The sequence below is a fragment of the Canis lupus genome, chromosome 16 (genome assembly GCF_003254725.2).
Source record: "Canis lupus dingo isolate Sandy chromosome 16, ASM325472v2, whole genome shotgun sequence".
Classification (NCBI taxonomy): domain Eukaryota; kingdom Metazoa; phylum Chordata; class Mammalia; order Carnivora; family Canidae; genus Canis; species Canis lupus.
In genome coordinates this window covers 38,463,750-38,478,559 of record NC_064258.1, presented here as the reverse complement: position 1 = coordinate 38,478,559, position 14,810 = coordinate 38,463,750, and the positions used below count along the sequence as shown (strand labels likewise).

Genomic DNA, 14,810 nt, shown 5'->3' with positions numbered 1-14,810 from the left:
TGAAGAAAACTCACTGCAGCTCGAAGTGCTAAGACCTTAAAATTGCCTGTATATTCAGGTCACAGTTTGCATTGGTCTTTTTTTCCTGTAAAACATTTTTCTGTCCAATTTTCCATTCATTCCATCATTGAAATAAAAAATAATTTGGATCCCCACTAAATGTCTGATGCCATGTTAAATATTTATGAAGAGTGAAATACATGATGCTTAAGTTCTGCTTAAGTTTCCGTGAAGTGGTTGTGTCTCACAGCTTATTTTAAAAGGAGTCTGAAATCCTTTCTCAGAATACTGAGGATTCTTCTAGAAACCTAGGGCACTCATTTTCAAATTGAGAATCTCATAACACCTTAAAAACAAAATCTTGTTGCATCTTTGGTATGTAAATACAGTAAAAATAGAACATCTTGGAAAAAACAGGTGGCAGGGTGACTTGAGTTCAACATTACTCCTTTTCTCTGCTAGAATCTCTTATAGTTTCCACTATAAGAACTAGTCTGAAATCTGTTGCTATGATTGCTAGAATGCTTTCAAAATGAACACAATCGTACTTAACTAATTCTAGTGACTAATCACATCAGAATTCAAAAGCTTTGCAAATAAACATGGGTTTCATTTTTCAACAGGCCCTTTTAGAGAATGTTATATAATAAAATAAATTAAAAATCTCTACTATGTTGTAAGCCCTCCTCAGGGGAGGCTTGAGAATTTCTAGGAGGGAAGCAGGGCATCATTTCATTGTTGAGCCTGTGTTGCCAAGAGTCTGCTTGTTAGAAGGTTCTAGAAGAGAATACAGGTTTAGTCTAATTTGAGTTCCAGAGTATTCTGGAATGTTTGAGCTCCAGAATGACTAAGTCCAGGACTTCTAAAGGGATTATAGGCTTATTTGAGGAGTCCAGAATATCTAGAGAAAATTGATGCAAACTAAGATTTACTAAACTTTACCAATTCTTTTTCTTTATGATTTTGGGGTTTCCATCTTGTTTCAGAAATTTTCTTTTTTGTATCTGGATATTTCCTGTATGTTCTTCTAATTTTCTTTTATTGGTTTTGTACACTTGGTAATTTATTTCTTAGTTTTATGTTTTGAATAAATGAGAAATTATGTTCTGAATTTTCTTCTAATTTTCCATTGAAAATTAGTCTGTGATTTATTATTTTGTACACTTGGTGATTTTTTAGTTTAATGTTTTGAATAAATAAAATGAAAAATTATTCTGAATTTTTTTCTAATTTTCCATTGAAAATTATAGTCTGTGATTTATTAGTTTTTATATTTTGAGTAGGTAAAACTGGAAATTATTCTTGCAGAATATGAAGGATCTAATGTTATTGTCTCAGTATGGAGAGTCAATTATTAAGCATCTTTATTAAGAAACCTAGGATTTTCCACCCAAAATGATTGCCATATTTCTCATAAACTAATTTCTCATAAATACTTTTGATGTTTTAAATTATATTGTGTTCCATGATGAATTTCTTTTTTTTTAAGATTTTATTTATTTATTTGATAGAGAGAGAAAGAGAGAGAGAGAGAGCATGACACTGGGGAGGGTCAGAGGGAGAAGCAGACTCTCTGCTGAGCAGGGAGCCCAACGTGGGGATTGATCCCTGGACCCCAAGATCACAACCTGAGCCCAAGGCAGATGTTTAACCGACCGAGCCACCCAGGCACCCACCATTGATGAGTTTCTATTTTTAATTTCAACCTCACTTTTAATTAAAATAATATCATATTATGTTCTGATTTTAAAAAGAAAATTTGCCACTTTAACTTCATTTTAAAAATATAATAAGTGTCACACGTGCTTTTCTCCCCAAAATAGTTTAACATAATGTTTTAAGCTTCAAGAGACTCTATTGAGATTCTTGTTGGGATTTTATTACATATGTTTATTATTTTTTAAAATATTAGAATTTTCATGATATGGAAGTAGATAGGAATTTACTTTTATCCAAGAATATCTCAAATTTTTGAATTTTTAGGTAAATAATAGATATCCCTCTCCAGAAAGTAATTGTAAAATATAGACATTGAGTGATACATTATTTATATTAACATGGCAATTTAGCAACTGGAATTAAATATATATATATATATATATAAATATTTTATTTATTTATTCGTGACAGACATAGAAAGAGAGGCAGAGATACAGGCAGAGACAAAAGCAGGCTCCCTGAAGGGAACTCGATGTGGAACTCGATCTCGAGATCCAGGATCACGCCCTGAGCCAAAGGCAGATGCTCAACCACTGAGCCATCCAAGCGTCCTACGAATTAAAAATATTTTAAAAGCATCCCTATATTTCATTAGTACACTTTATTGAATTTTAATCGTCAATGACAGTCGAACATTAGCATCGGTTAACGGTTTTCCTATTTGGATCTACATAGCATAATGTTTTATATATTTTAACCAAAATTGAGTAAAACGGATATTCCTATAAGATATGAGACCATACTTTCTTTCCCAACATTTTATGAAAATTCTCAAACATGCTTAGTGTTGAAGCATCTCATAATGACCATCTACATACCCCCAGCTAGATTGCTTCATTATTGTTGTCCTTGTTGTCCCCCTTTAATCACATAGGTACACATTCCACTAGCCGTCTGCCAGTATATCTTATTTTTTATGCATTTGAACATACATTGTATAAATCTATACACGTTGCCTATTCACTTTGGCATGCATATCACTAACTACTATTCAAGATTACTTACAGTTTCTTTTCTTTTAAAAAAAAATCATACAATGACATTCACAAAAATTAAGTGCACATTTCCAGAGTTTTGACAAATTCATATACCTGTGTAACCCAAATTTCTACCACGATATAAAACATTATCATCAGGGCACCTGAGTGGCTCACTTAGTTAAATGTCCAATTGGTTGATTGGTGGTTGATTAAGAATTGGATTGCTTGGTTAAAGGTTGATTTCAGCTCAGGTCATGATCTCAGGGTCATGAGATGGAGCCCCACATCTGACTCTCCACTCAGTCCGGAGTCTGCTTGTCCTTCTTCCTCTGCTCCTCCCCCTGCACACACACTCTCTCTCTCAAATAAATAAATAAATTCTTTAAAGAACAACACACATCATAACCCAGAGAGTTCTCTTATGCCCTTCCCAGAAAATCCCCATCACTACCCACAAGAAGCAACATTTTCTCTCACCTTTTTTCACCCTGGATTAGGTTAGATTGATTTAGTACTAATTATAAATTAATCTACAATATGTACTCTTCTTTGCAAGATTTCTTTCACTCCACAAGATGTTTTTAAGATCCATCTGTGCTGTTGTCTGTATCAATAGTTCTTTCTGCTTTACTGTTGATTAGTATTCCATTACATGAACATACAATATTTTATGTATGCATTTTCCTAATTGATAGACACTTGGGATATAGCCAGCATGTATTAGGTTTTATATGAAAATGTCAGAGCTTTCCAAAGTGATTATATCATTTTCTGTAAAAATGAATGAGAATTTCAGTAGTGCACATTTCCCCAATATTCAGTGTTAGCATTCTTATTAACTTGAGCCATTCTGGTGGATGCTTAGTGGCATTTCATGTTTTTAATTTGCCGTTACTTGATTAGTAATGACATTAATGATTTTTTCATGTACATATAGAACAACCATATATATAGTGAAGTGTTTGTTCAAATCGTTTGTCCATATCTTAACTGTGTTTTTTGTATTTTTATCTTTGAACTAGAGGATTATTTATATACCCTGACAGCAGTCCTTTATAACATCTGTATTTTGTGGATATTATTTCCCAGTCTATGGGTATATTCATTTTATTGATGGATTTTGAAAAGCAGCTTTTCATCTTGAAGACATCTAATTTATGTTTTAAAATATTTGTGTTATTCCTTTTGTAAAAACAGTTTTATTTATTTATGTATTGATTGATTGATTGATTGATTGATTGATTCATGAGAGACAGAGAAATAGGCAGAGAGAGAAGCAGGCTCCATGCAGGGAGCACGATGTGGGACTGGATCCTGGTACTCCGGGATCACCGCTGAGCCACCCAGGCGTCCCTTTTTACTCCTTTTTGTAGCCTAAGAAAGTTTGGTCTATTCCCGCATCACAAAGATATTTTCCTTTAAAAAACCTTACAATGGGACACCTAGAGTGGCTCAGCGGTTGAGCATCTGCCTTTGGCTCAGGGCAGGATCCTGGAGACCTGGGATCAAGTCCCACATCGGGTTCCCCTCAGGGAGCCTGCTTTTCTCTCTGCCTTACTCTCTCTGTCTCTCATGAATAAATAAATAAAATATTTAAAAATAAATAAACAAAAAGCCTATATAAATAAAATATTTAAAAATAAATAAACAAAAAGCCTTACATTTTAGAGGTGCCTGAGTGGCTTAGTGGGTTAAGCATCTAACTCTTGGTTTCGGTCTGGTCATGATTTCAGGGTGGTGGATTTGAGGTTTGGGTTAGGCTCTCAGCTCAGCAGGGAGTAGGCTTGAGGATTCTCTCCCTCTGGGCCGCCCCCCCCCCCCATTACAAGTTCTCTCTCTCTTTTTTCTCTAAAATAAATACACCTTTAAAAAATAATCAAAATAACAAAAGCCTTATGTTTTAGCTTTTATTTTTTATAACAGTGGGTGGTATAGACTGAAGTTCTTTTTGTCCATATAGAGATCAGTTATTCCAGCACTGTTGAAAAGACTACTTTTTCTCATTGGGTCACTTTACTGCGTTTGTCAAACACCGGATGACCATACTTGTTAGAGTTTATTTCTAGAGTCTCTGTTATTTTATTGTTCTATTTGTTATTTGTTATGCCAGGCTGGCAACTGTCTTCATTATTATAGCTCTGCTTAAAATGCTTAAAGTGCTTCAAAGTTTTTAAGTTCAACATTGCTGTTCTTTTTCAAGGTGGTTTTGGATATGAGATACAAGCTAGTTAATCCTAAACAAATAACTACACTAAGATTCAACTACTTCCTAAGTAAAATATGGATAGAGTATGCATTTCTCAGTGTTAGTGGAATGATTGTGAGATAATCCATGCAAAGTTTTAAGTATAGGATGAGTTGAAATGACTTTTTCCCATTGGATAGTTTTTCCTGCTTTGTTGAGGATTAATTGAACTTATAGTTTGGGAATAAGATTTATATATATTTTGATGATTACCACACTTAGTTTTATCAAGATTAACAAAGCATACAGTTGAAACCTGTTTAATTCAAAGTCTTAATCACTTCATAACCTGATTTAGCAACACTATAAAATTGCTACCACTTTTTGAATGTTTTGTGTATTCTTTGATCAATTTTACATATATGTAAATTATTAAGTATATAGGTATATATTATATATAAGTATATATGTGTATATATATATGTGTATATATATATAATTATATATGTGTGATGTGTCAGGTATACATTGTCTTAGGCCAGCAGATCATCTGCACAGAAATGAAACTGTATTTACATATTTGGCCTTTAATGCACTGATATCAGAAATTCAGCCTCAGTCTATTCAATTCTCTTCTTTGTCTCTGGGGTTGCATCACTGTACCAAGGGGTTTACACTGTGCCAAAGCTTTTGGGGTGACATTTGGTCATTAGGAGCCTCATGACCCAAGCTGACATTTGCCAAGAGGTTCTCATTCTTCCCTCTGCTTACACATTCTTCACCACAGGTCACCACTTCTCTCTTGGTGTAGAATCTTTGGTCTCTTGTCCTCAGTCATCCTGAGATTACTCTCTTCAGACTTCTAACCCATAAAGAATAAAGGCCATACATCATAGGGCTTGGCCTCAGGTAGCACAACACAGAGAACAATTTGAAACCAATTCTGTTCATTCCCCAACCAAATCTTCTTTATTCTGTGAATCAAGAAAACAGTGCTCCAACAGGTGGAAATAGAGCACAAGCTCTCACTGGCTACTTTTCTTTTGATGTTTTTGCTCATGTGCTGAGTCACTTTCAACACATTCCACAGCTAGGTATTTTTCAGTTCAAAGTTCTATAAGATTAGGAAACTTGAAAGATCTTTATCAACTTCTCTGCTCCATCTTCCACTGTTTATGGCAAAAGATACTATTTAGTGAACAGCAGAACTTCTAGGAAATGTGATAGGAAAGGGAATTCCATCAATATCTCACAGTACTGCCCCACTACATATTTATGTCCCTTACTTCTCCTAAGATATCTCTTATGGCCCCAAAGGAAATGCTGTAATTTTCAATTTAGAGATGCAGAAACTGAGTCTTACTGCTACTGGCTAACTTTCCTGAACCCATCTCTAGGTCTTTCCTGCCTCGTTGAATAGAGATCCTCTAAGTCAGTGGTAGCAAACCACTGTACTCTGTGGCTATGCTGGAGATGGCTACCTGAAGTCTAAAATGAAGATGAATATTATATTTTCTGATTAAATAATAAAAATGAGAACGGAAAAACTCAAAAGCCCAGAAAGACTAAATATATTTTAGTGTTCTAGTACCAAATGTCAAACAGCGTAGGAATATAATACAAAAACATGTACACATTTAATATGAGTATCTTATTATCAAATATATGAGCAGGAACTTCAACCCCTATCCTTGGAAACAAACTAAACCATATCAATTATTTGATAAAGTCCGGGAGCTTTTTCTCCCACTTATAAATTAACTGAGTTGTGTTTGTTTGAATGTTAGATTCACATTCTGTTTTAGAATATTAATTCATTTTAATTGAGTACCTGACTTCTATTTGAATTGTTCATCATATCCAATCTTATATAATTACATTTAATGTTATGGATAATTAACCAATGAAAATCGTAGTGGAGAATGGTGTATATTTGGGGATGTATTAGGAAAAATCAATTATAAAATACACAGTTTAATAGAAATTTAGATTCTATGTGGAAAGTATGAGGATTATGAGTGAAAAAAAATTTTTTATTTTCAAGTTTTCAAATGCTGTGTGAAAACATGATTTTGTTTTTTCTAAAAAAACAAACATTTCTTTAAAAATATATATTTATATATATATTCTATATATATATTCAAATATATATATATATATATTCAAAATCCGATCCATCCAGGGATTTTATAAAGATGTCCAAGAGGCCCATAGAGATGAAAGTTTCAAAGTTACTTTGGTGAGTGAAAAAAAAAATTGAAAATGTCGAATTTACTTCTTCTAAATGCTGAGTCTCAACGTCACTTGAAAGTCTTTAAGTTCAACTTCACCATTGAGAAAGAGCTGATCTTCAGAGAACAAACTATTTGATGCGGTTTTCCCTGCAAAACAACTCTCTGGATCAGTTCCCTCAGAAGAAATGAGTTGTTCTGGATGATGGTGAATGTGAACTGAGGGGACTCTTGTCCTAAAGCTGTCTGGTCAGGGGAAACATGCACAATTGCTGTCCCAGAACAGAACATTCATCCAAAAAGACCAACTTGGGAATGTTTCCTCTTCTCACACTTGTGCTTTTTACCACTGTATTCTAGTTTCCATGTTCTGCCTTCATTGCCCTTTTCTCTAGTTTTATAATTGAAGATAATTTTGAAATTGCCAGCTAGCTTTTTTGCAGGCACAACTATCTAAAACAGTTGTGTTGGGTAGCCCGGGTGGCTCAGCGGTTTAGTGCAGCCTTCGGCCCAAAATGTGGTCCTGGAGACCCGGGATCGACTCCCTGCATGGAGCCTGCTTCTCTCTCTGCCTGTGTCTCTGCCTCTCCCTTTCTCTCTGTGTCTCTCATGAATAAATAAATACAATCTTGAAATAAATAAATAAATAAATAAATAAATAAATAAATAAATAAAACAGTTGTGTTTTTTACCCCCTCATAATTTATGCAATCTTTAATCATACTTGAACTGATGTATCATCTCTCGTTTACTTATTCTCTCTCAGTCTAATGTCATTCATTCTGTGGACATTTTCCTGGGCCAGTAGAGGTTGGCTGATGTAGGAAATGGCTTATTTCTTCATTTAATTAATTTCTAAAAGTTTAATGAGTACTTTGAAAATTTTCAGGTCTACAAAATTTTGACTGTGGAATGCTTAAAAGTTCACAATATTAATGATTTTCATTAAACTTATCTCTTTGCAAGCCTCTTTATTGAGGGATAGTTACATGCTAAGTTGGTAGAAATTTATTTATTAAAACTCAATCATTAATTTTGAAAATATATAAAAGATGTAAGCAAGTATACTTATCACGACCTACTTTTCATGTGTGTTGTGAAAGGAAACCGCATAAGAAACTGTTATTAAATCATTAAACAAATGAGAGTAAATAATTGATGTTAGCAAATGAACAATTTCATAAAGAGCCAAAAAATAGATAAGGCAATCATTCTAAAACTCATTTTGGCTTTCTTTGAAATGGCAAGGATTTTTATTTATGCTTACCTGTTTGTTGTAGTTACTAATGTTATCTTTTAGTCCATCATAATTTGTTTATCTTTTTACTATGAAAGAGTCTTTTGTTTTGCTCTTAGGCTTGAATCACCCACCAGGTCCTTGATAATGGAGGCTCCACGAGGGGTCCAGGTGAGCGCTGCTGCAGGAGACTTCAAGGCCACCTGCAGGAAGGAGCTCCATCTACAGTCTACAGAAGGGGAGGTGAGTTCCCAGGGCAGAGACTGGACCTTTACTGCTAGAGTGCTTCTCAAATTATATGCAGTGACACATAAAGGACTGCGTCATGAGAGAACTTAAATTATGGAAATATAATATGTCCTGAATATGAAATTTGGTAAACCTGATGTTATATTCCTAAAACAAAGCTCCATTTATTTTCTACAGAAAGATACCCATTCAATAAGTTAATTTTAAGTGGGGCATCTAAATTCCTGTAGTTTCAGAATTGGCAGATAAACATAATAAACATCAAGATAATATCAAGAGTGAAGGCAGTCTTTGTTTTTTTTTAGTTTCTTTTTGGGTCTTCCAAAAGTACTTTTTTTTTTTTTTCTGTAGAAATAGTTCCTATATTTCTTCTAAAAGAAAAATGAAACAAAAGTTATTTTACCATTTAGCCCAATTGTTATTCCCTAGATAAGGAGATAGATACATGTTAACATTTTTCTCCCATGTTACTTTACTTCCTCCAAGAATCTCCTGTGAGTCCGTTGTCATTCCTTTAAAGAGCATTGCTTTCCCTCAGTGCCTGCTGTAAAGAACCCTGTCTTCCATCTGCCAGTCTTCCACTGGAATGCCATAGGCACACATTCATTTCATGTACCTTATCTGCTGCTAGTCATGGTTGTGCCAGCAGAATGACATTTTTATCAACTCTGGAAATTCCTCAGCATTGGGTTTTCTCATATTCCTGCTCCCCATTTCCTCTATGGCCCTTTTCTGCAACTCTGAAGAAACTCTGTTTCCATCTCCTTACCTGCCAGAGCTCTTAGTCTCTCCTTCTTAGTTTCTATTTCTCATTCTGTTTATTCAGATCTACATGCCCAGGTTCCTTTTCAGTATCTAATTTCTTATCTAATGCCTTTGTTGAGCTTTTAAGTTCAATAATTAGAGGTGCCTGAGTGGCTTAGTTGGTTAAATGTCTACCTTGGGCTCAGGTCATGATCTCAGGGTCCTGGGATCAAACCCCACATTGGCCTCCATGCTCAGTAGCTCAGTCTCCTTCTCCCTCTCTCTCTGCTCCTCCCTACCCCAGCTCTCAGGTGGGTCCCTCTCTCTCTTATCTCAAATAAATAAAATCTTAAATAATTTTAATAATTACATTGTTCATTTTTAGGATTCTCATTTGTTTTTTGTTTTTTTTTTTCAAGTCTGCCTGGACATCTTGATAGTTTCTCTTTTGCTTGCTTGTTTTTAATTTTAATTATTTCAAATCCTTATACACAGTATATGTTGTGTATATTTTTGCTATGATTCCCAAAGTCCTTGAAAGTCTAAATCCATTGTACTGTTGTTTCTACCAATTAAGTCCCTTAGTATTTTCTTCCTTCTCGTGCTTTTTAAATCTTATTATGATCTTATAAAGGTCAAGTTGAGAAGAAAAAGAACAGAAGAATAACTTGAGAAAGATGCTCTGGAGCATTTTATGCCTCTTCATGATGTAAAGATGAAGGGAGAAATCAATAGAATCGAAGGAAGATGTTCCTTTCTTACCTTTATGCCACTATTTCAGTTGTTGATTCAAGATGAATTTTAATTACATATTTTGCTTCTTTTTTATAAACAAAATTACTGGCAGGACCATATTAGCATATTATTGGATATTGACACTTAATAATCTAGAAATATACTTCATAATATTGTAAAAGTATATCCTTATTACCTTTCAAGATTTCTTTCTGCTACAATTACAGAATATAATACTTTGTCTACCACAGCAAGATGGAAATCTTTAAGTATCTTGCATCCTTTTTAAAGAGTTGCTTTTATCATGCTAATCATTTCATTCAAATTATTCATAATGAATCACCCCATAATAAATATTGGTGGTTATTAATCTCTGTTCTGTTCCTATTTATGCACCACTTTACTCATCTTCTTTTATTCAGTGTATCAGCGGAATGAATCCTTGGATTCAATTACAGGTTAGCTTTTAATTGTGAATTGGATATTATGCTATAAATAAATCATAGCCAGAGATTTTCAGCTGTGGTCAATTTTTTATATTAATAACATAAAGACACAGAAAAGCACAGCACTTTATATTGGAATAAAATAACATGTAATTTTCCTAGGAAAAAGTGTGAAATGATATGAAATCTTTCTCCTTGCTCCACTGACTATGCCACAGAAAGGCAAACTGATCATTTACTAAACAAAATAGATAAAAAGTCCCTCCCTTAGACTGTTTTTAAAGTAGTTAAGATCAGGACAAACATGATATTGAGGTAACAAAGTAACTGACAAAATGCATAAGAATGAAATTGCACACAAAATTTTGCACTGATGAAGATTCAGTCATTTCAGATATAGTGTTGCAAGGAATTTCCAATTCTTCACTGAAGTCAACCTGCATCATAATATAGGTGGAACTCTTAATACCACACGGCCATGCAATAATGCAATAACACGTATGTTACAGGATTGCAGAGGAAGAGGGAACAATTTTTATTTTGCAAATCTATTGAGCTTTTCTATCACAGTGATAGGCCTGATTTCAAAGAGTAAGAAAGGGATAAATGAAATCTTGGTTCAGAGAAGACAGTGGGCCTTGATTTAAAAGCTCAGGCGAGTGATTGGGAGCACCAGGGAGAGTTTCAGAACAAATGGATTCTATGGTTTATAGGACAATACAGAAGAGAAATATCAATTTCAGAATTTGGAAGTTGAACAGTTTCACAGTAACTGCCTTAGCAGAACAGAAGGAGATGTGAGCAAACCCATCAGTTACCGGACTCGGGTCCTTGGACCCAGCAATGGCAGGAAGGGGGCCGGACCTAAAATGGAAAAGCACAGGCAAGGCTCCACTGGGGCTTCTGCTCCAGCACCAGGGAGGCAGCACAAAGCAAAGAGTCCTAGGGCTGACTCTCTAAGGGGGGGGGGGGGGGGGGGGGTAGAGTATTTTAAAGAAACTTAGGTGGGAAAGGGTGACAGGTCAGTCTGTAGAGGTGGCTTGTCTAATTAGCATGCTAAATCTCCACCTGGGCATGAATTTCCGTTTTATAATGGGGGGAAAAGTGGGTGAAAGGTCAGTACTGGGGTCCATCTTGGCGCAGACTGGTTTGCCGTGAATTAGGCTTGCTCCTTAGCTGGTGCTCTGCTCTGCAAGAAAAGTGCTAACAGTCAGTAGGGAGTTCTGCAAAAGAGGTGATAATAGCCGGCAGGCAGGAAGGAGTTTTCTAAGTGCACAGGGGCTTGTTCCCAAGGTCCCCGACTGTCTTATTTCTCCTCTGAGAGATTTCATCTTCCTTCTTCTTAAGGAGAAGGAACTAAAGGTCTCAACTTCTGAAGCTGCTTCCTGCTGAGCAGGGGCATTGTCCCTCCCCTACCCTAGAGGCACAAATTTTCTTTCTGACTGTTCTACACACTTCTGGGGACTTGGGTCTTCCTGTAGCAGTATAGGTTGGAATCCTTGTGCCACCAGTAGCTTGGCTTGGAATTGTTGGGGCTTGAATGACACTAACTTTAGTAACAGGTCAAACTGACAGAAACCAAAAATAAGTAGCAGTAGGATAGCCACCAATCATCCCAGGAGAGGGGAAACAAACAAGCAAGCAAGCAAGAGAGACTGGGGAGGGCACTGTTGATTGTTGACTAAATATAGTTAGGATTTGTCCCTGGGTTATACCAATGCAGCCAGGATGCCTGCTCAGAAACCCTTTTTTGCATTTACTTCAATTTTCTTGAGTTAGTTATACTGGCACACCAGGTTTTGTTAATAACAGTATAGGCTCCTCCTTGTTCAGCAAGCAATCAGGTATTAATAAAAGGTATTTCTGTGAAAATAAAAGTAAAACACAGGTTGATGATTGGAGCAAATTATAAACCTAGTTTCTGAGTCCTGACTGCTGCCAGTGAGAAGATCTCTAGATGTGAAGCCTCAAGGCATCCTCAGATAGAACAGGGGCAGGCAGTAGCAAGCTGATGGATTTTTCTGATTTGTAGTTCAAATACTCTGGGTGGTCTTTTGAGTGGCCCATAGAGCAACAGGTATGAGAATTGTCTATACATGAGCTACCCTGGCAATTTTCTGGAATTTACTACCAGGTGCTCTAGTTTTGGTCTCCAGGACTTCAGGAAAAACAAACAAACAAGAAACAGTTTTACTTCTTAATGATTCCACTACAAGAGAACGCAAGAAGATTAGAAGCCATAGTTTGGAAAGGCTTAGCCAGATATCTGAAGAAACCAGAAGAATTCAGGATCCATCCCAGTCTCATAAGCAAATAACAAACACTTAAAAGGTAATTACTCAGACTAAAATCTAACATCCACAAAGGATATGTTATTGAAACACAATTTTCTCTCTAAAGTCACCCTCATTTTCATCAAATATAGCCAAATTAAAACCATTTTGTTTGCAAAACAAGTCTAGTTTTAACAAACCTGACCTAATTATTTACATAAGTACAGCAAGAATAGTGATTGATCACATAAGGCCTCTTAAATCTGCTTTGCTGGAACTTTTGCAAGGAATTTTAAGTTGAATTTAATAGCCTCTTCTTCAGGCCAGAAGCCAAGCCAGATACTTGCCATTAGATTTGTCTGCAATACCTGTATATTTGGGTGAATTCTCCTTCTTGAGGTCTTCAACATATCCTTAGGTTCCTGCATCTATGGAGAAGTGAGCTTCTTTACTCAACTGGGAACTCTATTAGTAAGGTACAAGGCCAACACTTCCAAAGGGGCTCTTTTGACTCCAAAAAAAGTCAACCTTTGTCCCTTAATGCTGTCTAGTCATATCTGAATCTATGCATGTCTTTCTCAAGTATGATATTCCGGAGTCAAAGCCTTGGTAGTATAACAGATGTTTCGAATAGTATCTTGTAACAGGGAGAACAGATTCTTGTTGAACTTATGTAAACAATTAATAATTGCCAAGAAAGAATACTCACTGGAAGTTTCTGAATTCTAAAGGGTTCAAGAAAGGAGTAAAGTGCAACACCTCAATTTGTTCAGAAAGGAATATTTTATCAAATTTCTGTAAGTCATAGATATCTCAAGAGAACATGTTCCCTTAAATCTAGAAGAGCAAACCAGCATTGTTTCAAAAAGAGTCAAACTATAATCCTCTTTCTCTGTTTATTTAGTCCCATGTTACTAATTTTTGTTCTGTTCAAATAGTTTTCCCAGCAGTTCCAGAAATTCTTACAGTTTAGTTTCATGATGTTAAGAATCTCAAAAACCTGTACTTGTCAAAAACTCTTTTCATGAATCTTCTTGAGGTCGAAACACCTTTTGCAAGAGCATCAGAACAATAACTGTAAATGACAAAAGACTCAAAAACAGACATAGTTAGAGATCTGATAAGAGTTCATTAGAATGTAGTTGGCAAGGAAATCTAGTTATTTCTGTGACACACACTTTAATAATTGGAATGTCAAGTGATGACCTTTTACCAGCACATATTAAAACTTCAGGATTTCATATAATTTCTGGAGGAGTTATAGCATTGACCCATGCAGTATAGCCTAAGAAGCTTTATTATCATTTGTTTGTTAATGCTTCCCTTGTAACCTACATACCAAATAAACAAGTCTAATCAGTCAGAAAGAATTATTTAGAATTTGAATTTGGGGGAAGTTTGTTAAAAACCTCAGAAAGTTCTAAAGCACATGCCTAAATAGGATCACAGATTATTATAAATCTTAATATTTATTTATTTAACCAAGATGACAAGAGATTCCAAAGGCAAATACATAAAATTATACAATTGTTAGCAAAACTTGGCTCCTTTAATATTGAGAAGACTTCATTTTCCTAAGTAATCAAAGGATTGATAAGAACAAATACAGAGACCTTGTTTTTCTGGGAAGATAAAAAAAAAACACTTTATAATTTCTTAGCAAAAACAACAATGCAAGAACTTGGTCTTTTTAACAGAGAGAAAAACCAAGTTTTATTTCTTTTTTTTTTCCAAGTTTTATTTCTATACCAGTTTACTCTTAAGACTCCTATATTTTTAGTCCTGACCATATATAAAATTCTTTTCCGAAGATTCCTTCCACAAGCCTTCTACAACTTTCGTTTTCATTCAGATTTAGTCCTAAGCCTTTTCTCTGTAAATAACCAGTCTCAGGAAAAAAATTCTTCCCTCAACAAAAATGTATTTTCATTCCTTATGCTTTTTTAAACATATTTCCTATGTTTTTACATACGGAGTTGTTTTCCTTATCATTTCCAGCAATCTCAATTAC

The 14,810-nt window shown here is 35.1% G+C and overlaps 1 protein-coding gene across 1 annotated transcript in view; it reads left to right on the top strand.

Annotated features, from left to right (window-relative positions):
- Positions 1–14,810, top strand: part of SGCZ (sarcoglycan zeta) — a 459,941-nt gene that overhangs the window by 431,739 nt on the left and 13,392 nt on the right. The window contains exon 6 of the mRNA XM_035699786.2: positions 8,472–8,595. Coding sequence (XP_035555679.2) covers positions 8,472–8,595 — 124 coding nt within the window. The remainder of the gene's footprint in view (positions 1–8,471; positions 8,596–14,810) is intronic.